General features: G+C 37.8%; 1 protein-coding gene across 1 annotated transcript in view; it reads left to right on the forward strand.

Moving 5' to 3' along the window:
• The window catches only part of LOC114655070 (docking protein 2), a 121,117-nt gene that overhangs the window by 85,705 nt on the left and 9,787 nt on the right, over positions 1-25,625 (forward strand). Inside the window, exon 4 of the mRNA XM_028805970.2 lies at positions 3,274-3,446. Coding sequence (XP_028661803.2) covers positions 3,274-3,446 — 173 coding nt within the window. The remainder of the gene's footprint in view (positions 1-3,273; positions 3,447-25,625) is intronic.

Below are 25,625 nucleotides of genomic sequence, written 5' to 3' on the forward strand. Positions count from 1 at the left end.
TTGATGCTGCTTGGTTTTGTTTGAGAGGAAGTGCATAAGGTTTTATTGATGTTAACAGATACTTTCTAAAGACAACTTAAACTAAGAAATATGATAAAGACCCACTTTTTGTGATATAGGTGTGTGGTTTCCTGTACTACAATTTAAAAAAAAAAGTTTTCCTCTTTGAGCTTCACACAGGTGCTGCACACACACATTTCAAGGGCTGGGGGTGCTACACCTTCTCGTTCAGCGATTGTGGAGTGGGTTTGGTGTTTGTTTTGTTCAAACTGAATTGAGTACAAACAAGAAGGAAACAAAATATGCCTGTCTGAAATATGAACCGCTGCAAAGGAGCAGTATTCGGCTCTATTCAGAACTTGGAATAAAATGTCAACAGACCACAAAATGCTAACAGGGGTTACCAATAAAGAGGGAAACCACACAAAACCACATTTAAAAAGAAATACAAACACCTACAGAATTTGGTAAGTTACTACTTAGTGCAAATCAGGAGTCTGACTTCAACTTTGGGACTGAGCTCTCTCTGTTGGAGTTTCTATAATATTTTTCTCAGTGTATTAAAGTTTCTGTTGTAAGAATTTGATAATTAGGATAAACCGTGACTCTAGATTTCACAAAAGTGGCAAATGTTCCCCTGTGATAGAATAACATCCCATCCACAGTAGCTTCCTTTCTCCCTCATCCTACCAACTGTATCTGAATAGACTCTGGCTTCCTGGGACCCTGTAAGCAGACCAAGAAAAAAAAAGTGTGGGGATGCAATTAACATCTACCTTCTCTAAAAAAAGCAGAATACCGTTTCAGTCGCTCTGCCTCATTCTCTTGTCAGTCACCTTAATCCCTCCAGCACACTTCATTCAGGTGATAGCTATTTACTTCATGTGGGGTGCCATATAATTACATACCCTCCCAGCTGCAGCTTAGAAGTGACAACAACAACTTTTATTTATAGAGCACATTTTCATACACACAATGTAGCTCAAAGTGCTTTACAAGAAATAGTTACAGGAAAAGAAAAAACAAGTTACATTAGGTAAGAATAATAATGAATAAGTAATAAAAAAATCAATATGAGTTTACATAACATCAATATATACTTAGTGGAAAAGTAAAGTCTGATTTATACTATCATTTTCTAAGTCTCAGAAGATGTAAGCTGACTTGTTTCATTTGGGGAGAAGGAAGTTCCTTTTAGTTGCAGTGGATGATTGCCACTTCTAACTTAGAGGTCCCTTTTCTCAGCCATGCTGTTTATGTAAAGACGTGAAATGGACAGGATTATAATCCTGAGTGATTCCTTGCAGGTGACATTTGCGATTCTCTGCTGGGATCACTTGTTGAAGGAGCAGCAAGGGAGGGCCTACAGCTCTGTAACACAATACACTTGCAGTTGTAGTTAGAAAGTTAGCGGCTGGCTTGCTCACTTGAGTGGAAGAAGTTCTGCTATTGCTCATCTAGATAAGCTGTGGCCTACTGACTCAGAAGCCCTGGGTATGCAGCTAGCCTGTCAGTATGAGGTATAGACTCTTCACTAGGGACACATTCAAGGAATAAAGGTTAACACAAAGTGCACTAGGGTCACAAGCGTACAAAGGCACATAATCATCTCTAGATTATCTCCACCCATGCTTAGTTAGTTTCCAGACTACGTGTCCTTCTGTAAAGCAAGTTCCTAGTGTTTCTATTCTGGACCTCTATGACGCTATTAAGCTGGAACAAACAGCTTACCCTTGCTAGTGAATTACCAGTTGTGCAGTGCAACTGATTATGTGACTCATATCTTTTTAGGAGTTGTCTAGATTAGAACTCTTACCTGCAAATATTGTCATGGAGAGAAAAGCGGTCTCTTGAAAGAAGGGATTTTCCAATGAAAGTGCAGAAAAATCTTTATTATACAGCAATGTAACAAAAACACTTGACCATTGTGCAAGTGCCTAAACCAGGATGGGTATCGGTTTATATTAAATCTCCTACCATCTATGCAAAACGCTCTCCATCTTCCAGTTCTTCCCACTATTACTTAATGTTCATCACTTGGTCGAAACTGGCCATCATTACTTCATAGCCTGTGCTGGTGCGCCCCCCATTTTTACTGAAACATAGGATGTTATTTGATGTAAGCACCTCTCAAAGTTGAAATCTTAAAGCAGCTGCCTGCTTGGTTTTTTCACTGTACATACCATCCTTGATTTATATTACATCATACTGGTGATTAAACATGTAAGTGAAAAAGGAGGGCCTGGTTGCTGTATGCAAAAGCAAGTTCAGATTTAAGCTGTCTATTTGTTATGCTTAATAATAGGAGCTGTATTTTTACTAATTACTGTGTAAAAGTCATTTTATATTATTTAAAAGTACCATGACATATGCTCCTCTCTGATGGATATTCTATTGGAACAGTTACTGTTTGTCATTGACTCTTACTTCCTTTTTTGTAAGCCTTTTTTCCTAAAGGATGAAGACATTCTTAATACTATAAAGCTTTACAGCTATATAGGGTCACTACTGTTACATGTATAGAGTACAATGAAATTATTACTTGCTTCTGGTAATTAACATTCAAATAATCCCACCCTCCAGTGCTATGGTTAGCAAACATAACATTTTTCTTTGAAATATCCATCTGCCTTGCCTGAAAGATCTCATATCATAATTATTATACCACTTTAAACGGAATTACAGCTTCAGGAGATTCAGATTGTATGCGTATACTCTGTATGGTCTCACATCGTCTTCAGTGTGTTTTCTGTGGGTGCTCCAGATATGCTTTTCACATATTAAAAAGACATAAGGAGATTGTGGGTTCACTATCTTGGGTCCTCCCTGTGTGGAAAGCGCTTTGAGTTGTGAGAAAAGCGCTATATAAATGTAAAGAATTATTATTATTATTATACATACTAGGGCTACTGGTGACCCCAAGCTGGCCTGAAGTCAATGCCCCTCAGTGTGATGTTTTCAGCTTTCTGTCCAATCCTCATGCTTCTTGAAGTCCTTTTGAGTATGTTATTACTTAATTTTGTCTTTAATCTTTCCTGTTGGATTTAGATTTACATATACATATGATGTCTTTTACTTTTGTAATGTGTTGCATGCTGGTCGGAAATGCAACTAAGAACTTCACTGTGCTCTGTACACGATTCTACATCTACTAGCACTACTACTATTATATTGTTAGCAGTTACCCACACTTTCTTTTATGTAGCTTTCAAGAATGATAACTTGATGAGGTGGTGAAACAAGGTAAATAAAGTAACGATTTCCTTTTTTTAGGCACAGAATTCAAGGTGGTGATCAGGAAAACAGATGCCTCTGAGAGGTGCAACACACGTGGAACATATTTGTTGGTAGCTGAAGAGGACAGCTTGATTCTCAAGGACCTTAAATCCAGAGAGAATGTCTTTTTGTGGCCCTACAAATTTCTAAGAAGGTTTGGACGCGATAAGGTAAACCTAACTTCTTCCCATAACCATCTCTTTGTGAGAACACAAAACATAAGTTTTTATTTATTTTCTTAGCATTTGCCATTGACTTCTGTACTACAGCTTTTTGTGTGTCCTTTGTAAACCTGAAGTCTTCTCTGTTTTCTAAAAATCCATATAAAGTTAACTGGTGACTATAAAGTATGTGCCTGCGTGAATGTACCATGTGATGGATACAGCCCTATTCAAGGCTGATTTCTGTTTTGTGTGTAATGATTAAATATTAGAATAATTAAAACTGCTAGATTTTTGTATGAGAACAAAGTCATTCATCTTTGATTCTATTCAAACACTTGGACATGCAACAATTGTAATTTATTAAAAAATCAATTATAATGAGTTTTTTATTTTAAATCTTGTCTTGCAAAGTAGTTCTCTAACAGTTTGCAACATTGTAAACCATAATCTAATGGTTTGGAACCCTGATTCTGTTTACGTTGTTATCAGTGTGTTAGGTAATAACCAGTTGTTAATATAGTTGCATATGTAGCAGTTTGTACCAATGAGGAACAAAGCAGTGATATGCAGTTTTTTAGCAGAGGGTGTCAAAGGAGTCAGTAATCACATTCACTTTTGTACTCATTGTGGGGAAAATGATTTACCTTACCAGAATGGGTTAAAGTATAGAGACATTCAAAAATAATGAGGCAAGTGTAACAGTCTTATGTCATTGTACAGGAGATACTTTTCAGGAGGCAGCTTTCCAATGATTGCCCTTTAGCTTGTAAGTCTTGTCAAACTGAATAGTTCAGTGTGTTCTGAGACAGCTGAAAGGCAAGCCAGGTTCATAGTAAATTGTTTAATTAAAAAGTGCAGTTTTTGTGATAATGACTCAGTAACATTTTGTGTGTTTTGAGAAAGTGTAAAATGTCGGTACTTTGCTAACGGAGATGTAAACAAGAAAGGCCGGTGTTTCCTGTGTGTGAGAAGGAAGGGGAGAGCAGCTGCATTTTAGTAAAACTTTTTGTAAAAAACCCCACTCTCTAAGTTGCTGTCTAAAAATGGAATTTTGAGTTCAGCTGTTGCTTTCCTGACACTTCTGTAAAGAGCTCAGCTCAATTGCGGTTATAGACATTTTCCTGGAGCTTTTCTTTATCACTGCAGCTATGTACACATTGTAAAGACTTCTCTCTCCAGCAAGAACTTTTCATTTTTTCGATTGAAGATATATAATTTGTAACTAGGTAACTGGACCATTTGGGAAAGTGGCATCTGCGTCCTTGCTGTTTGTAGCTGGATTGCATGAAGACTGCATGACCCCACCCAAGGCTATAGGATCAATTATATCACTTAAATTTACTACTGTTTGTTTTGCTGCAAATAAGCATAATTTTTAAGTGAAACCTTAAAAGGCAGTGTCTCTCAATCTGACTGCTACTTTTGTTGCTAAGAAGTTAGATTGCTCATTCCTTGTGTAACTGAAGTCCTTTAAGTACACAAGAGGATACCTTTGTGAAGTCCTCTGTCGATGGTAAACTGGTTTGAAGTAAAACAGTGAAAGTAAAGTTAGCAAACAGCCTGTCATAGAGGTTCCTAGGTTTTAATGTGCAGAGTATATAATGACAATGAGGTTACAGGTAATAGTTGTACAGCTGGTTTTGATATTTCTTCCTATTCCCCCACTTAGGAAAAGGACATGTGGTTAGTTGGTACCTTCTGTGTTAGGTGAATGTCACAAAAGATCACAAAATGGTATGAATACCTGCAATGTAGATGACTACTGCCCATCTGCTCTCCCAAATCAACTTCCAATCATCTTCTGCAAACTATTTATGAAGCTAGCCAGAAGATAAACATTTACTTCACAAAGAAAATGAAGGCTTAACTGCAATCATAGTAAGAATAGAATTGCAATAGAATGGTTCTCCAGGAAAATCCAATTAAATTGCCAGAGCCAAAAAACTAAGACAAAAACTGAGTTGTGACAAAAAAAGCGAGAGTCAAAATAAACATACTGAATACTAAGCTTTCTTTCAAACACTGTATCACTGGTTGAATCCAGATGACACTGGAATGTATCAGTTTGTATCAGCAGGCCAGTCCCTAGAAGCCAGGCAAGGTCCAATAGCAACTCACTTTAATCATTATCTGCTTGTGGCTTTCAGTGTGAGGATGTGGCACAGTTAAGTAAAACAAAAAAGAACTAAAAACTCTTTAAAAGATCAATGAAATTCAAAGTAATACATGGAGTTAAAGTTTCAAAAACAAAAATCATCCAAAATATAAAACTCCTGTAAACTAAAAAATTTACAAACGGGAAGAAAAAATGTAAACAGAGAAGACAGGTTTTGGAATTCTCAACTTTCGATCACAACTTGCCTATTGGAGCCTCCCTATCTTGATTGATGGTCTGAGAGATCATCAATTTGCAGATGATGACAAAGCAAAATAAGCAGTAAATAACTGACTTTGCTCTCAACCAGAAAAACTTTTTTTTTTCTGATGGCATTAAAAAGCTTATAGATTGTTTGTGTGCTGAGAAGTATGGATACAATATTGATCAGATATACCTGTAACATAGATAAGAAAGATCCAGGCCCTTTAAATGTCACAAGCTGTGTACTAGAGAAGATGGCTTGCTAGTAGTTTGCCACTGACCAGGACCGAAGGTGTAACAAGAGAGGCACAAGAGAGGCAGATGTACAAAAAAAAGTATATTTTCATTCCAAAAAAGGTTTTTTTAAAGAAACTCATATTTCTTGGTGTAAATATTTACAGGGAAACGTGTATTATATACGGAAACAACAAAAAAAGTAGTCCAAAATTGAAACAATTCTTATTGAGAGAATGAAAACAATAACAAAAGAGAAATAAAGAATGAAAAAAAAGGTCTCTTACCCTGATATTCATTCAGTCCATAAAAGGGTATTAGCAAACTTAAAAAAAACCAAGAACAACAAAAACTGGACTCTGCTTCAGCCCATTCCATAAATGCAACTCCTCAAAAAAAGAATATCTCAAGAGCTGCTCCTTAACAACAACCAACTGCTCAGCCACAAGCAACCTCTATGTCGGGTGCACCTTGCACACACTAATACTGTCTATCACGTCTCCATGCTTGATCAAAAAATGTACCCGTCTCGTGGCCACAACCGTATTTATAAAGATGACTCAGTTCTCCCGTACAACATGCCTACACACAGGGAGGCACCACTTCAATCCTTCAGGGTGAACTGCATACCTCCAGCAAAAATCAAAACATCAACAAATAAAATAAACACGATCAGTCACTAACTAACATAACAAAACATAATTCCATCTAATCTTCAGGTTACTAAGAAAAAAAAGAAAAACGCTATGGGGGTGCTAAACAAAATGGACTCCCATGTGGCCGTCTTTCTGAATGCCCAGACATCCGTCAACTTTAAAACACTGTCTGATAAACATTCAATACAATGCGCGAGGTCCGTAGCTGAAATGAATGGCAGAACATCCAAAAAATACAGAAACAACCTGCAGGTAAGTCTAAAACCTTGTTAATTTTTTTTTCCACTGTAAATCCTGAGACTGTTATTTATTGCTATTTGGACTAATGCTTATGGAGCGTCTTGTTGGTCTATGTGCAGTTGTACTGTGCTGCACTGGCAGCCTGGTGAGGTTGTAGCGTCACATTAAATACATCCATCCATCCATCCATTTTCTAACCCGCTGAATCAGGGTCACGGGGGTCTGCTGTAGCCAAACCCAGCCAATACAGGGCACAAGGCAGGAAACAATCCTGGGCAGGGTGCCAACCCACCGCAGCACATTAAATACAATCAAAAATAATTATGCCTTCTAAAAATCCTTCACTGACAGACCTCCATTGTCACACACAAGCAGGATAAATGGAGCTTAGTCCACGCTATCACATATTACATATATGAGATATGAAACATTTTTCCATCCACAATAGCATTTGTCATCCATTCTGAAACTATGCAAATGCATAAATCTTTCCTATTTGGCATGCATGGTTTACCTCTTGTTTGTTCACGTAGTAAACCCAAAGTAAATTGAAATATCTAAAGAAGAAACAACAAAAAACAAAATGGACTACTTTGTGTGGACAAATGATAAAGTACAACTGCTTTTAAATGTTATAAATGAATATAAGGTCACCAAAGCCTTAAAACATTAGAGCAATTGTGACGAAGAACAGGCCAATCAGTCCAATATGCTCGTCCAACCTATTCAACCTAGATTTTCTAAAAAAAATACCAAGTTGAGATTTAAATTTCCCTAAAGATCTGCTCTCAACCTCACTATATAGGAATTTATTTCATATGTCTGTGGTTCTAACATTTGTACAAAGTCTTTCCTAAACAAGTTTTCAACTGTGTCCCTGTGTTTTTGTTGAAGAATGTATTTAAAGTAATAGCTGTGATCCACGGCATTCACTCCTTTCATAATTTTAAACATGTCAACACATTGAACTTACCATGTGGTACCTTATCAAACGTCTGCTAAAAATCAAGATAAATTATATCATATACACCTTTCTTATCATATGCTTTTGTTGCTTCTTCATACATGACCTTCCCCATCTGAACACATGTTGACCATTTATTAATATACTGTACTTGCTCTAGACATGTAGTATCTGGTCTTTTCGTTAATAATCCCTTCCATGAATTTACCTGTGATGCACATTAAACTTACTGGTCTCGTTACTTGGATCAACCCGATTGCCCGTTTTATACAACAGGATAAAATTTTCTAACCTCCAGTCTTTAGGAATTTCCCCAGTTTGAAAGAATTTTTGAAAAATAGCAAATACACATACAGTAAGTTTCATAAGCACTTAAGGGAAACATTTATTTGGTCCTGTTGATTTGTCAGATTTCAGCCAGTTTAATCTGAACAGTACTTCTCCTTCTACAATTTCCAAATCACTTAGTACCTCCTTAGTAGTCCCTGTTACTGCTTGAGGTCTGCTTCTTCAGATACATAAATCTTAATGAAATTCAAGTTCAAAGCATTAACTAATTCATTGTCTGTATGTTCTGCCTCATCTTTACTGTTTCTAATACTTTTCACCCTTTTCTTGAGCATTCTTTTACTACTAAAATATTGGTTAATTGGTTAAATTACATTGACACTCCGACTAAAATAAGCATAACATAATATCTGTATACTTCAAGGCAAAACACCCATTGGTTGATGCACACTGATGAGATAACAGGGGACAACACTGAAGTCAGTGCCTGATCTCATATGATGACAATTTGACAGAATTAAAATAAAAAATACTCAGTTTACTCATCCATACTGCTGCAAGACACTTAGACTTCTCAAATTTATAAACTTTGGACAGCATTTCCAAAAAGTCATTTGTGTTGGTTAAAAATGTCATTTCATCTTGAATAGAAGGCTAAAATGAATACAAATATATATGCAAAGATTTTTAAGTGACACAATTTCATTCAAAGATGGACTAAAAAGTAAAAAATATTGTTTTTCTTGTACTAATATTTTGTTGGTCATATGTGACTAAAAATAAAAATGTGGGGCGCCCATAAAAGAATAAATTTAATTCGATTAAAAAGCACAGATTCGTTAAAGTGAAATTTCTAACTAGCTTAACTATGGAAACAAAATGAGACATCATATAAAATTTTATTAAAGTATGTAGGATAATGGTTATAATTGGAGACATTTTCAAATTGTAACAGTTATTTTTTTTAATCATTTAAGGAATAGCACGTAGAGGAGGTGCTTTCCATGGTGTTTGTTTTGTTGCTTACCTCTATGACGTGACTCCTAGTCTGTATTTTCATCCGCTTTGCTCACCTTATGCTTATCCATTACTCTCATCTGCAATTCCGCCCCATTGTCAGTCCAAACAAAACAATTTGTTTTTTTGTGTTTTCCATTGCTGTTCTTCTCATGTAAACACAAGCTGCACATAAATGTGTAGCGTAGAAGACACTACCTCTTCCTGCTTCTGGCGATGTGCGGACACACCCACTGTAGGTGGGTGCATACATCATATGCATTTTGTGGGCAGGGCTGCTTTCATAAATGATGTGGACTGAGCTCTTTTTTGTTTAAAAACACAGTTTTTAAATTAAAACACATTATTGTGGACGTGGCCAAAGAGAAAGTTAAGAGGAGAACGTTCTATATGGGACGAGGTTGTCATTTCCCTCCTTGAACCGTTACCTTTACTAATTTATATTAATGACACTGATTTTGTTATTGTTAATAAACTTGAGAAATATGTAGATGAATGCCCCCCAAAACTCGTGGGGCCATCCTCTTTACTTCTACCCACCTCAGGTTTTTTTTGTCAATCTTTTTTAACCTTAAAGGGCCATGCAACACCCAGGTAGTCTTTGCAGCGGAACATCATAACACATAACAGGGAACCGAACAGTACACAGGACTACATTGCTCCAACATATATAAACTGTCTTCCTACAATGCAGCCTTTCGTCCTAGCAACTAGTCTCCGACATGGTGGTGTCCATAGGAAAAGCAATGCAGTGCTTTGGAATAAATTAATTCATTTTTAACAATAAAGAGAAAGATGAATGCAACCACTAGACTCCTTGTCCCCAGAAACCCCAAAACCCATACTCAAGTGTAATGGGAGTGTTTTAAAGAAAATGACATTTCTGTGTGTTGCTTAGAGTAATGGGCTATAAATCAGTGTTTTAAAGAAAATGCAAATTTCCTGGGAAATTTCTGTTATAGGTTATTGTTGATTGCTATCTACAGGACATATATATGTGCTTGTCTTGCAAAAGAGTCACCTGCTTTGAATAATCAGACTGTTTTGATTGGTATCTCATTTACATACAATATGGTGATACAGAACTGCCTGCTTCCTTTGAAAATTAACCAGTTCTAGGGACATTGGTTTCTAGCTGACAACAATACTATTGTTGAACCAAAGTAAATGTGTTTACATTATTGTTCCGCAGAGAAAATTGTCATGTACCATTGTTTAACTGATCATCATGTTGATCTATAGAGAGATTGAAGCATTTATATATTTCTGTGTATATGAGATAAAGAAGAACAGAGAAGTATGGTCTGAGACTTGTGATTGCTGCATGCTTCTTTTATGCTTTTGACAGTGTATCATTGTGGCTGTACTTTGTAGCAGCAGTGGCTTGTACCTGGCACAGTTTCCTGTAGGCTTGAGGCCGGTAACACAAGGAACAGTTTGAAAACAAAAATAAATGATCTACTGTCCTCTGACTCTAGTGCTATTTTGTCACTTTTATTGGCACAAAATTGTGCACTATTCTTTTCAGGGTTCCTCTTTGTTGAAAGAACATTGTAAGGTCCATATTCTGATTCAGCCACAAGGCCACTGACAGCCTGCAATTTAGAGAAACAGTTGCTTACAATAATTCAAATTCAGCCTGAAGAGAGGGATATATTTGGTTAAATGCTTTGACTTTTTAATCTCTCTTGTAGCAACACATTACCATTTCTTTGTCTGACTAGCCAGAGAGGTGCAGTAAATATTGAATTACTCCAACTTCTAAACCTAGAGGTCTGCACACATTTAAAATAAACACAATTTATCTAAGTGTGAGGCTACTAAGAGCAAGAGGAAATGGAAACTGCTTTGATCAAACATGGAAAATAAAAACTGAAACAAAAATCCGGTAAGCATTGCAAACCACAGTGATGAAAGATGGGTCAAGCACAGCAAACAATCTATTTACAGACTATTTTTCATTCTGGGTTAATTTCTGCACCCAATCTGAATTTTTGCATAGCGTTTGTTTACAAAACTACATTGAATTAGACATTCAGGAGAAACAAGACATCCAACCAGTCAGCTAATCTGATTGTGCATTTATGATGTGATTCTTTTTACTGTACCTTCTGATACAATGCAATTCTGTCAAATTTCAAGAAAATTAAAATATGGTTATGATTGTCGGTCTTATTCTTTTGTCTTTTGTTTTGTCCTGTTTTGTGTTGTGGTTTTAAAACTACTGTTCAGTAAAGAAATGCGTATATTTTGCTTGGCACATTCTGATGCACTATCCTGTGATGCAGGCTGGTCCATTGGAAAGTGCAACTAAGTTGGCTGCCCTGGGCTCTGCCCTTGATGGGGTGCTCAGGGGGTGGCACCTTTTCTTGGTGTTCGAACATCCTTAGCATTCAATTGCAAAAGTTCTGTCTTTAACAATTCCCAAGGGATACGCTGTAGAGTTTCTCCTCCCAGAGTAACAGAACATCTCAGTGGGTAGGTTTGCATGTTAGTGTGCCGATTCCCCTGTGGTTTCCTCTCTGTAATTGTGCAGTTAGACTGGTGATTGAATCCTTAACCTTGTGGGAATTAAATCTATTTAAAGCAGACATGTTTGCTTTGCATTTCGTGCTACTAGGACTGTGGCTGTGTGGTCATTAAGAAAACATGGATCAGGTCAGTTAAATTTGGTAGAAATTCAAATCAAGCCAACAGTGGTACACATTTTTTGACAAAGAGAAACTTGTTTATGAAGTTTGTTGCACATGGACAGACTTTTAATCCCCAATACTGCATTGAACTGCACAGATGGCTATGAGAAACCATTAAAAAAAAAAACGCCCGGACAAGTGGCACACCCAAAATTGGATTCTTCACAATAACAACACTCCTGCACACACTACATTATTAGCCGAAGCATTTCTGACCATAAACAATGTGGTTGTTGGTTCTCACCTGTCGTATTTGCCATATTTCACTACCTGCTCTTTTTGTGTTCTTATAACTGAAGAGAAGAAGATTTGCTACTATGGAAGAAATCCAGCAAAAAAAAAAAAAAAAACACAGGAGGCTGCAGACATGGTAACACCAAATGAGTACAGAAAAAGTTTCCGGGAACAAGAGATGTACTGGGACAAGTGCACTGCATCCCAAGGAGAGTATTTTGAAGGGGGATGAAAGAGAATTGCTATAAATTTTATAATAAAATTATTTTAAATAATTCTGGGAATTTTTGGGTCCCTCCTCCTCAACATATATATACAGTGATCAGTATGGGGTGACCCAGAGCCCCAGCCTCCAGACACAAGTGCACAAACACAGTCACAGATTCAAAAAGGTGTGTTTTTATACACAATAATACATTTTTCAGGTTTATCTTCACAAGCAGAAATGATCTTATCCACAAATTCAATAATCTCCCTACATACTTCTCCAGGCAAGCGTTGTCCACTACCTCCCAATTTCAAATTTCTGATACAGGAGAAACTACTGCTTTTATGCAGGGCCCAGATGTACTTCCAGTGCCAGGGCATAGCTCGTAGGAAGCACTTCTGGGTCAGGCAAACTAGGGAGGACTTCTCTCGACAGCAGCCTCTGGCGGCTCCCATGGACCCAGAAAGGGTTGTCCTTCTATACTACAGGTCCCATGATATGCAAGACCCAGGAGTATTGCCAGTGTTGGGACATAGCCTTTAGGTTTAAGCTGAAGTTCCGCCAAAACAGGGAGGAATTTTCTCTGGCGGCCTCAGGGATCCTGATAAGACTGCCATTCGAGACTACAGGTCTTGATATCCTGCAGGTTTCAATAGGAGATCCAGTCCAGACTAGCATTGCCACCTTTAGAGGTAAACTGTCCCAGTCTATCCACTTTAGCTGGAATGCCATGACTGGGATAGGAAATGCTAACCATTCCGGCCAGATTACTTCTCCCACTGCATTTTACATTTATTATGACTTTCTGGCCGGGTAAGACATCACTCTCAGACATAGTAAGGACACTGGTCTTTTCGTGTCAGCATATATCAACTATTTATAATACATAATTTCTAGGGATGGCTCTGATATGATGCATATGGTGTGAGATCAGAAGCAGACACAAAAAAAGTTTGGGGCACATCTGTGACCCTGTATAATGAAAAAATAAAATCTGACACAAACATGACTGACCTTCTGGACATATGGGATCCAGGCAGGAAGGGGGTCCAATGAAGTCAGTGGTGGAATGACTTGTCAATCTTACATTCTGAAGAGGAAAGAAGAGAGAAAGCATTAGTACACAGCGCCAACCCCTGGTGCTACCTTATTACCATTACCAGAGCCCTTACTCTAGATATAGAGTAGAGGTAATGCCCACTGATTGAGACAAGGTGCTTTGTCTGTTATAAAAGAGGCAATAGTCATAGCCTGAGAAGAGATCCCAACTGTAAGGTCTCTCTTATTGGACTCTGCATCTGCTGGCAACAATGTGGCTATTTTTAAGGTTGTCAAAGATTGTACAAGATATGATCTATGATGTGATGTGGAAATACATACAGATTTCAATCTCTCACTTACTCCCTGGTTTAGGCTTTGGACTTCAAACCCTGAGGTTGTGGGTTCAAATACCACTCCTGACATTGTGTGACCATGAGCAAGTCACTTGACCTGACTGTGCTCCAATTGGAAAACCAAAAGAAATGTAACAAATTATTTCATGAATTTTGTAAGTTGCCTTGGATAATTGTGGCGGAGTGGTGGCTCTGAGGCTAGGGATCTGCACTGGCTATCAGAAGGTTGCCGGTTCGAATCCCGTAATATGCCAAAAGGGACTCTGCTCTGTTGGGCCCTTGAGCAAGGCCCTTAACCTGCAATTGCTAAGTGCTTTGAGTAGTGAGAAAAGCGCTATATAAATGCAAAGAATTATTATTATTATTAAGGTGTCTGCCAAATAAGTAAATGTTAAAAAGCTAATGGCAAGAGTTCTTAGATGATGGCAGTCTGACTGACTACTCTGCGCTGCTTAGAAGATGGAGATGTCTATTTAGACCTCTCACATTGACTCACATGAAGACAACTGCATACCACAGCTTAAGAGAATCACACTTCTGCTCATCTTTATTTATAGTCTTTTATTTACAATCCCCTCTACATTATGAAGTATCGTATACTGGATTTACATAATGTTCACTGTTGCCAGGTGAAACCAAACAACTTCTACAATTGGTACTACATGTAATTAATTAATCTGCAAATGATTTAAATAGAAGATAAAAAGGTTTGTGATAGAACGTGGCCCTTATGGCAGATCTTCAGATTAAAATTACAGAGGTCAAAAAGTGAGAAAAAGTGTTATCTTAAAAACCAAATAAACAGAAGTGGAAGTTAATATAAGGAGAAAGTAAACACAAAAAGCAGGGTAAGCCAACAACCCTTCCAATTTGGTGGTCCTGCCTTTAACTAGTAGTAGTAACATCACATCTTGCCTGAAGAAGGGGCCTGAGTTGCCTCAAAAGCTTGCATATTGCAATCTTTTTAGTTAGCCAACAGAAGGTGTCATTTTACTTGACTTTTCACTACATTCATAATGGCTAACATGGTACAACACCCTAGTACTACTAGTAGTAGTAATAATAACAATGGTATTGTTGTGTGTACAAAGTACAGGGAAATTCTTATTTGCATGTCTGACCAAGAAGCATGTTGCCATCCTCCAGTGCCTTAATATATCAAGCATAAAGTATAAGGCTGTTCTACTACATCTATGAAGTAGGACATCCTGTCCAGCTTCCTATTGCTCCAGCACCAAAAAGCAATATTCTTCTCAAGTTATAACACTTTCTTTCTTGCCGATTCTATCCCTTTGACTCCAGACACAGTATTGCACCTCGATTGAAGTGGCTTGTCACCCTCTCCCTAACTGACTTCTAGCAAATCTAGAATCAATTATAGGGTTTGGGTGGTCCTGCATTTCCTACAGGGGACTCAACCTACTGTAGATATCCCTTGGATGACTGAAAGTTTGTCTGAATTCCTAAACTTCCAATTACAATTACATACAATTACGGGTCTTCTGGTAGTTCTTCCAGGAATCACCCTAAATATGGGCGATGTGGCCTCAGCTACAATGTATGTGCTACCATCTGATGGCTAGTAGGACTTGCTAGCCCTTCCTTGGCTTCACTCTTGCTTTATAGTGAGGATCAGGCAGGTGAGTTATCTGCATTCTGTACTTTTCTCTTCTGTACTTGGGACCTCTGCTGGGTCTGTTGTGGCCCTGTGTTCTCAAACTGTCATGTACACTGTCTTCCAGGCATCACACAGGCGGCAGCCTTTTACGGAAGTACGCTCTCTTCTTTCTGGTTTTTGATCAACTTTTTGTAAACTGTTATTCATTTTAAGATAAGACGTTATCTGGTATGCGGTGGGCGCCCTGCCCATGATTGGTTCTTGCCTTGCGCCCTGTGTTGGCTGGGATTGACTCCAGCAGACCCTGTGACCCTGTGTTCGGATTCAGTGGGTTGGAAAAAGGATGGATGGATGGATGTTATCTGGTATCTTGCTTATCACTATAATTTTTAAATGAAATTTTAAATTGAAGACTTATTGCTTGCCTCAACCAACATTCAGACAAGCTGCAGATCTGCGAAATATCCCTCGGTGGGCATAGAGGAGATGAAGGCTACCTTACATTTTCAACATTTGAGAATGTGAGAGACTCTGAGGAAAATAAAATGAAATAAAAATTCCCATACTCAGCTGGTAGCACTGAAGTCAGTACCACTTAAGGAGCACTGTTACATATTATCAGAGGAGCAGCTTATCCAAGGATGGAAGGGATGAAGATGGAGAGTGAGGATAAAAGTAAGTTGAAAAGGATTCAGATATGGCCTGCCACCATATGATGAGAAATGTTTGATCAGTTTTTAAAACGTTAGATGAACTACCACATCTCATAGTGAGTCACAGCAAATTCAGGTATCATTCTGGGTACTGAGGAGAACTGGCTTAAACTTCTTATTCCAGATGCTATTTTAGTTCTGGAAGGGCTCATTTAAAAACAAGCACATTACAAGTAGAACTGAAATGTTTAATCCAGACTTTGAAATACTGAATGAATTGATCCACGTTACTGCCTAAGGAGACAACTTACATCATCTTTGTTAATGTTTATTAGCTTACCAATAGAAATGATTCACTCTGTTACCAAGACTGTAATGATGAATCATCCTGACCATAGATTGCTAGTAATTTCAACCAAGGGAATCTTGGAAGGATCAAACTTCTATCAGCATGTTACATTTGTACACACAACAAGCTGGTCCTGGTCTATTCAAATGCTAATGTTTTTAAAACCTGTGGCACAACTGGGCAGATCTGACTACATCTTAATCCTACCTACAAGCCTGTTATCAGTCAGCATCAGCCCTTATTATCAAACCCAGAAGTTCTTGTATATGTTTGGGGGGTTGTAGTTTGTTATAATATTTATATTTTTCTTGAGCTTCTGTAAAAGTTTAATTTCCCCTTGGGGACAAATAAAGTATCTATCTATCTATCTATCTATCTATCTATCTATCTATCTATCTATCTATCTATCTATCTATCTATCTATCTATCTATCTATCTATCTATCTATCTATCTATCATTAATTATTCATGTTATTAACTTGCACGTTCTAATATAACATCACTAATCCTAGCCCAGCAGCATCAGATGTAAGGTAGGTGCCTGTGCATCACACACACACTCACTCATACATTCACTAAATTTGAGTTAACAATCAGTGTAAACTACACACTTTTATACTGTGGCAGGAAACTGGAGTAGATGGAGAAAACATGCGAAATTCTCACAGACAGGTACGATTCAAACCCAGGACTGAAGAGCTATAAAGCAGCAGCACTGTCCAATATGTCAGTCTGCCTACAATGAAACATTTTGCGAGACTTGAGTTATTCATATTAGGGATATGAGTAAACAACGTTTAACTGATTAGAGGTAGAAAACCAGTTAGGAGAATAAAAAAACTGTTTGTATGTAAGCGCTTTTCTCTCATACCATTATCCCACAGCACTTTGTGAAGAAAACAAAGTTTCAACAAAGCCTACTTGTCAAACTTCAGGCTGATTCTATAAATCAGATTTGCACAACTGAATCAAATCAAGTGTAACAACAAAGCAAACTTTCACAGACCTTGGTAAAACGGGTTTTGAAACCCTCTTTATGTCTTGCACATGCCACTGTTCTATAGCTTCTTTCCGTTATATCTTACAAGAATGTTTTTCTAGGTTTTGTTTCAGAAGGAAGCTTCCATTTGATTTTCCTTTACCAGGAATGAAATGAAACTAAAATATTACCTGATCCCTGACACTGTCTTAGGTAGCTTCATTGACTTGTAACAAAGAAAACTAAAAGAAAATGTGATGCCAGCAGTGAAGGTCAGACTGAAAATCTCCTATGGTGAGAGAAAAAAGTGCATAATTCAATGACTTAATTCCATCCACGAGTTACAGTTGGAATTAGTATTAAAATTTCTGACTTCCAACAGCAGTTAGGTCATTATGAGCAACAGGAATAATGAGATGGAGATTGGCAGGAGAGCCTGAAGCGAAATCCTCTATTTTAAGGGATATTACTTAAATGAACTCTAAATCTCATGGTCAAGTTGTTTCCAGAATGCACTACAGCAGGAACATTTTGAGTAACATTGACCACTTCATTTTTATCATCTTTTATGTACTTATGTGCCAGAAAGTCCAGCAGTTTACAATTCAATTAGTCTATTTAAATTTGTATTTATCCATGCAGACATTTTTTGCAATGCCTACTGTATTTTGTCCTATTTAGCTTCATTGATAGCAATGCATTGCAGAGCAGTTTGGACTGTTTCCTAAATTTCTGCAGAAATTGACTATCCTCCAATTTTCTGTGTCTGCTTAACTGACTTGAGGTCTAGGAGCATGGCATTTTGATTCGGTTTAAAACTTTCAGTAATCAAATGTGCACACCTTTAGGAAGAATGCAACTCTCTGTGCTAGCATGCCATTCATGCTAGCTTTCATGAATCATGTAAAATGTACTAAATACTGACAGCTGGAAAACTCATATTTATTCTGTTGAGAAAGGGGGGTTACCACTACTGCCTCATGGTCCATAAGCTTGACTCCTGAACTTTGTTCACTATTCATATGAATGTAGATTGCACTTGCTTTAAGTGACTATCTGGGTCTGTATCTCAAATTTAGACCTGAATGAGTGTGGCTTATTGTACAAACAGGCATTATGATGATGGGTGGGCTCCTGGCTTGTGTCTGATGCTGCCAGGAAAGTATTTGCTTGGCCCATGAAGACGACTGAACATTTTTGAGAATGTTAGACTATGCTATGATGCTGAGTAAGAAATTACATTTAATCCCTAGTAAAAGCTCATATGAATTAGGGATGTTAAAATCCAAGAAATCTGGGAAAGGTTTTATCTAAAGAACTGGAAGCATGTAAATTTTGACACAGAATGCATAAACGTCAACTCAAAATAGGCAGATTTAATGATCACCTTATTCTAAGTACTGGAAGGTCATATGAACCACACCGTGCCTCTAGAATGGCTGCTAGCATGACACAAAGTCTCTGCATTGTATTCCATGGCTGGTGAATAAATGTTGGGAGCTGGGGTTTAAGACATGCAGCATCCATTCTCCTATTGGTATTACAGTCTGTTTTTTTTCGTTTTTTCCCACTTGCTGTGGCTGCCCTCCCTCTCTCGCTAGCCCTCTCAGTGCCAGGGTGGACACAAAGTAGCTGACAAAGTAGCTTGATTCGGCCTGATTCTGTTTGTTTGAAGCCATTTCAAATCACAGTATGAATTGAATAAAGTAAAAAGGAATTTGAACAGTAGGTGGGGTGAACTTTATTCAGCTAGAGAAAACCTATTTCCACATACTCTTTCTCGCTTACTCCATACTGGGCAGACACTGAAGTAGCTCATAAAGGAGATTGATTCTGCCTTCTTCTTTTTGTTTTTAAGCCATTTTAATTCAGCAAGGATTCAGCAAGCAAAAGGAATTTGAATGGTGGACAAGGTAAACTTTATTCAACTAGATATAACCTATTTGCCCATTTGTTATGCGACAGAGAGTAAGACAGTTCTTAGTTTACATGCGCAGCGTTTACCCCCAATACAGCAAATACCAAGAAGTAACTGATCGTCTTACGAATATTGATCACTCCTTTGCTGAGGGGTTCTACCTACGCTGAAATGGAGGTACTAAAACTACACAAAAAGATGCATCAACTGTCCAGTAGGGCCTAAGAAGAAAAAAAACTATTAGAGCACAAACTCTTTGGTTTCAAATACATCTTAAAAACTCACATCACTTTCTTTTTACGAAAATTAAATTGTTGAACAATATAACACTCTGGGTGCCACCCACCTACTGAGGTGCCTGTCAAAAGAATAAGCAGTTGCAAGTAACACCATCAATGCTTAAAATGGTTAAGGCAGCTTATGCTCACTGACAACTGTTATAAATGATGATAAATGATGTGTCCTGAGTCAGAGAAAGTTCTGACACTTTTTTCTTAGTCTGAACACCCATTTCTTATACACACCAGTGTCTCAGTCTCACTACGGCAGGCTTTCTCTCTGTTTTCCTAGCTTGCTGCCTGTCTATAACCTCATTGTTAGTTCCTTGCATTTGTTATAAAAGGTGCAACTGCCAGTGAGGGAGAATTTATTAGATTAATTAGCTCTGGTTGTGTGTGGCAGTAGAGTGCACAAAATGGGGAGGATGAGTGAAGACGGGTTTCAAAACCTGCTTTACCAGGGTCTGTGAGAAGTCGCTTTGTTGTTACACTTGATTTGATTCAATTGTGCAAATCTGACTTATAGAATCGGCCTGCAGTTTGACAAGTAGGCTTTGTTGAAACTTTGTTTTCTTCGCAAAGTGCACTGTGCTGTGGGGTAATGGTATGAGAGAAAAGCGCTCACATACAAACAGTTTATTTATTCTCCTAACTGGTTTTCTACTTTTTATCAGTTAAACTTTGTTTACTCACATCCCTAATATGAATAAATCAAGTCTCGCAAAATTTTTAATCGTAAGCAGACTGACATATTAGACACTGCTGCTTCTTTATAGCTCTTCAGTCCTGGGTTTGAATCATACCTGTCTGTGAAAATTTCACATGTTTTCTCCATCTACTCAAATTTCCTGCCACAGTACAAAAGTGTGTAGTTTACACTGATTGTTAACTCAAATTTAGTGAATGTGTGAGAGTGTGCGTGTGATGCACAGGCACCTACCTTACATCTGATGCTGCTGGGCTAGGATTAGTGATGTTATATGAGAAACACACAAGTTAATACATGAATAATTAACATTAGATAGATAGATAGATAGATAGATAGATAGATAGATAGATAGATAGATAGATAGATAGATAGATAGATAGATAGATAGATAGATAGATAGATAGATAGATAGATAGATAGATAGATAGAACTTTATTCACAGCTCAGTTATTCATTACTTTTTTTGGTTCTTATATTAGTAATTCAGTTATTTCCAACTCACAGTGACCGTGTGAGCATTATATTGGTAGGCTATCTGGTCAGTGATAATAGGCTGCCATTTAAACTTGTATCAGCATTTGATGGTGTTGGACCAGCACATTATGAGTTGTAGTGTGTTGTGTGTAGAAATGATATAGTTTCAGCTATTTTACCAATTTTCGCACATTTTGTGCTGCTTGCATAACTTACTGACAGTCATCTTGGTGACCATTTTCTATTTAAACAAAAGTGCAGGGTGAGTTTCTTTGTCTGATTTCTATTTACAAATTACTTTTGGTAAGTGATGTTCATACCATACATTTGCATTCTCCATGACAAGATGTCCTTTTCTGTGGTATGCCATTATATCTTCCCCAACAGAGACAAGATACAGCACTATAAGATATTGAGTAGGATTTTTACTCAGACAGGCGATATTCCAATTTATTATAATTTAAGAAAGCTCATAGCAAGTGGCTGGACAGTACTGGCTGCAATGGCTTTTGAATTTTATTGCCCTTGACTATTCATGGAAGTGGAAGGTCTTGTTACAGACACAGTAGATACAGGTCCATGTGCTCTAAGGCTATTGGTGGGTGCGCTCTGAAGGAATGGTCATTGTATTAATTAGTTTCAGCGTTTGATTATTTTGTTTGTTTGTTTATGTGTGCGTGAGTCTAATTGTCTGATTGCATCTCAGTGAAAAGGAGCAAATCTTACAATGCCTGGAGCAGGAATTATGACTGGAAAGGACCAATAGGAAATCCATCCATCCATCCATTTTCCAACCCGCTGAATCCGAACACAGGGTCACGGGGGTCTGCTGGAGCCAATCCCAGCCAACACAGGGCACAAGGCAGGAAACAATCCCGGGCAGGGTGCCAACCCACCGCAGGACACACACAAACACACCCACACACCAAGCACACACTAGGGACAATTTAGAATCGCCAATCCACCTAACCAGCATGTCTTTGGAATATGGGAGGAAACCGGAGTGCCCGGAGGAAACCCACGCAGACACAGCGAGAACATGCAAACTCCACGCAGGGAGGACCCGGGAATCGAACCCAGGTCCCCAGATCACCCAACTGCGAGGCAGCAGCGTTACCCACTGCGCCACCATGCTGCCACCAATAGGAAATACGCATCGAAAGTTAATGGGAGGAGTCTAGCAGGGTAGGAGCATAAGTGTTAAATATAGGGTCGAAAAGAAAGGAAAATTTGCATTTTATGGAAAAGCAGAGTTACAACAAAAAAAACATATTGCCCACCTTATTCCAGCTAAAATACAGTCCATCCATCTGCACTGACTTCTGTACTATTCACCACACGGTCACTTTTCTGTGAAGTTGTTGAACTTTTTGGCAATTATTTTTCTTCATTTCACTAAAGATTGCTTGTTTTTGATTGTGTATTGTACTTTTGTGTTCTTTCTATATGTGTTAAGTGAGCAGTGAGCAGTTGTTCACTGCACAGCACCACCTAGAATAACACTGGGAGAGCACTGCATTATGGTATTTGTTATGCTGTGTGTTATTAATTTTTTTATTGTATCAGCTTAAGTATACAGATTCAACTCTTTGGTTGCTTACAGTATGTGTGGTATGGTCTGTATTGGTGTGAGGTCAGAGGAAGCAATGTTGGTCATCCATTCTTATGACCATATCATTCAGGGAATTGGTACAACTTTAAGGCTGCAGAGAGTTTTACTTGCTAGGTATGAGTTAATCTGTTTTAAACAAAAGAAAAAAGATAAAGGGAGACTATCTGAATGAAAAGACCGTGAGCAGTTGTTGGATATACTCACCCCATTTAGAGTGCCTGTTCTTAAAGAGGAATGTATGTAGGGTAGCGTCAAATTGTTCTCTTCTTGTGTTTGTTGCTTTAGCAGGCGTTTCCTGAGGCCCATAATAACTAACTAAAATGTAACAGTAACTGTGTTATTTGTATTGCAATAAATATGTACAGTGAGGTGCTAACTTTATTTACAGTGTGTGTATTTCTCACTTCTAGCATCTTTGGGCTCATTACAATATAAACTGAATACTGGCACAGTCATTAAGTGCTGCTGCAGCTTTCACAGTTGGTTTCACCAAAATCAAAGTGGAAACTTCACTGCAGAGCACCACCCTGAACAACCCTGGTCAGCTCAGTACAAATTAATGAACACATCACAAAGAGGATGATAATCCAAAATGTATTTAAAGAAATTATACAGTATATGTTGTATTTTGAAACAGAGCTGTTTACATGTTTAGACTTCATTTGTGTTTTTAATATATTAAGAAATAAACTTCAGCCAGAAATAATAATTGAAATCTTACTTAGCAATGTAGCTAATCAATATTTGCTACTCACATATAACATTATTTCATTCTAACAGTTGTTTCCTTTCATGGTTCATTAATTAACCCACAATAGCTTGATCTTCTGTAAGTTTTGTGTCTGTCTTTTATCTTTAACTTTTTTCTTTTCAAGATTTCTTTTCTCATGGCATGAGCAAAATATTTTAACTTCCACAGGCTAAATTGAGAGTGTCATCTATAGTACATCAAAGCACCTCCTGTAAAAGTCAAGCCAGGGAGACAGAATTTCAAAATAATTTTTTAACATTTATTTTATGGTCCTATGTTCACTTTCTGATCCAAACTTTTGTTTTTTCCTTGATTGATTTTTTGATGTTCTTCATTGCAAACTAGTCTTGGTTAGAGAACAGACAACCTCAGGGAGCATCTGATACCATTTTAATTTTTTCTTCATACTCTAAAGGGCATAAAGGAAATGCTACAGTTGTTAACTTTAAATTATTGCTGCATTTCTTTAAACTGCGAAACCTGACAGCGCTTATGTATAAAAATATCAAAATGAGTAATTTGTGTCAAGCGTTTCTGAAAGCATTTGCTTCCCATCAATCAACATGAGGCTGGTTATATGCAATTATTTCATGAAATAATTGCAGTACAGAAGATGCCTAATAATTGTCTCAACCTCTAGGTCACCAGGAGGTCAATTTAGTGTTTTGTTCAACCCTGAAACTAATGTTGACTTAAAGAAAGAAGAAATGTCAGTATTTATAAAGGAAAAGCAAAGTTTTAAGGCATTAATGAAGCAAATTATCATTATGTGAAATTTAATTGGTATCACTTTCCAGTTAATTAAATGGTTTGATAGATAATGAGTTGTTAATATATGGACAATTGCAATGTATGCATGGACCTGTAATAATTTTTAATAATACATTACATTTTACATAATAGAATTCCAGATTGATTCTGTAACATTCATTTATTCATTCAGCCCCTGATTCTGCTTAATCCAGTTTAGGGTTGTGAGGTGAATCTATAATAAATAGGTATAATAATAGGCAAAGTCATATCATTAAAAAGTTTTTTTTTTCCTTTCCAGTTTAAACAGCTTGTGAGATTGTTTCCCATTACCAATTTAATGAGGAAAAGAGAATTAAATATTACAAATACACAAAACAGTATTCAAAATCCTTTCAGTCTATTAAAGAGCTTTTTGGAGTGAGAGCCTGCTCTGCCACAGACACCCACAGCCATACCAGACACGTTTAGGAGCAAGTGTGGGAGCACTCAGATTAACTTGTCAGACATCTCAACACTGCATCATACAATGAAATCCATCCATTTGCTGAACCTGCTCTCTTCAGGGGCAGTATAGCAGAATCTGTAACTTGATTTATAAAATACACAACACTAAAGTCATGGGCGGCATGGTGGTGCAGTGGTAGCACTGCTGCCTCGCAGTATGGAGACCTGGGTTTGCTTCCCGGGTCCTCCCTGTGTGGACTTTGCATGTTCTCCCCGTGCCTGCGTGGGTTTCCTCCCACAGTCCAAAGACATGCAGGTTAGTGGCATTGGCGATCCTAAATTATCCCTAGTGTGTGCGTGTGTGTGGGTGTGTGTGTGTGTGTGCGTGCCCTGTGGTGGGCTGGCGCCCTGCCCGGGGTTTGTTCCTGCCTTGTGCCCTGTGCTGGCTGGGATTGGCTCCAGCAGACCCTGTGACCCTGTAGTTAGGATATAGCGGGCTGGACAATGACTGGCTGACAACACTAAAGTCAGAAATAGGATCTGTAACTCCTCTCGGCTTGTTCAGTTATGACAACTACTGTCACGTAATGCACAAGGAATATAACAAATATCATTAGTAACCCTTATGAATTGAAATGTCATAAAATATTTGAATCACTGAGGATATGGACAGGCCTTTTCTGCTGCCCTACAGTATCCATAAGTGCAAGCAGAATGCCTAATTCACAGTTATGACACACTTTCCTTTAGGGCTGAAGAGTTGATTACTTTCTTTCATTTTTATTTTTAATCTTTTCTTTCTCACCCATCCATCTATCCATTGTCTGAATTTGTTTGTACCACTGCCCAATACAATTTTGTTTATCTTATATACTTTTGTCTTAGTTTAACATGTTCAGTTTTTAAACCAATCAACCTTTTGTTTTTGTAGCTTGTTTTCTGAAATGCTGGGGTCACAGCCTACAGAAGCATTGTGTTCCCTGGAGGAACCAGGCATGAACAGAGCACTCACATTCTCTTACACTGTACACTTTACATGTTCAGGATGTGAGTAAGCATTGAAAAATACCCGAAAATTTGGTGATAATGTACAAACTCCACATTAGCTATTACCTAGGCTCTAAATTTGAACCTAAAATATTGGATCCATAAAGCAGCAGGTAATGTGCCACCATAACACACAGAAGTCACTCTTCCATACGGAGCACACTTTATGCACAATCATCTATCAATCTAACCATTTCAAAGCCTACATAGTCCATTTCAGGGCTATTGTGAGCTGCAACCTGCCAAGTAGTGTCAGGTATAAGGTAGGATTTAACTCAGGGTGAGATTCCAGTCCATTGTTGGGTATTTTGTT

This window comes from Erpetoichthys calabaricus, chromosome 1, assembly GCF_900747795.2.
Source record: "Erpetoichthys calabaricus chromosome 1, fErpCal1.3, whole genome shotgun sequence".
NCBI lineage: Eukaryota > Metazoa > Chordata > Cladistia > Polypteriformes > Polypteridae > Erpetoichthys > Erpetoichthys calabaricus.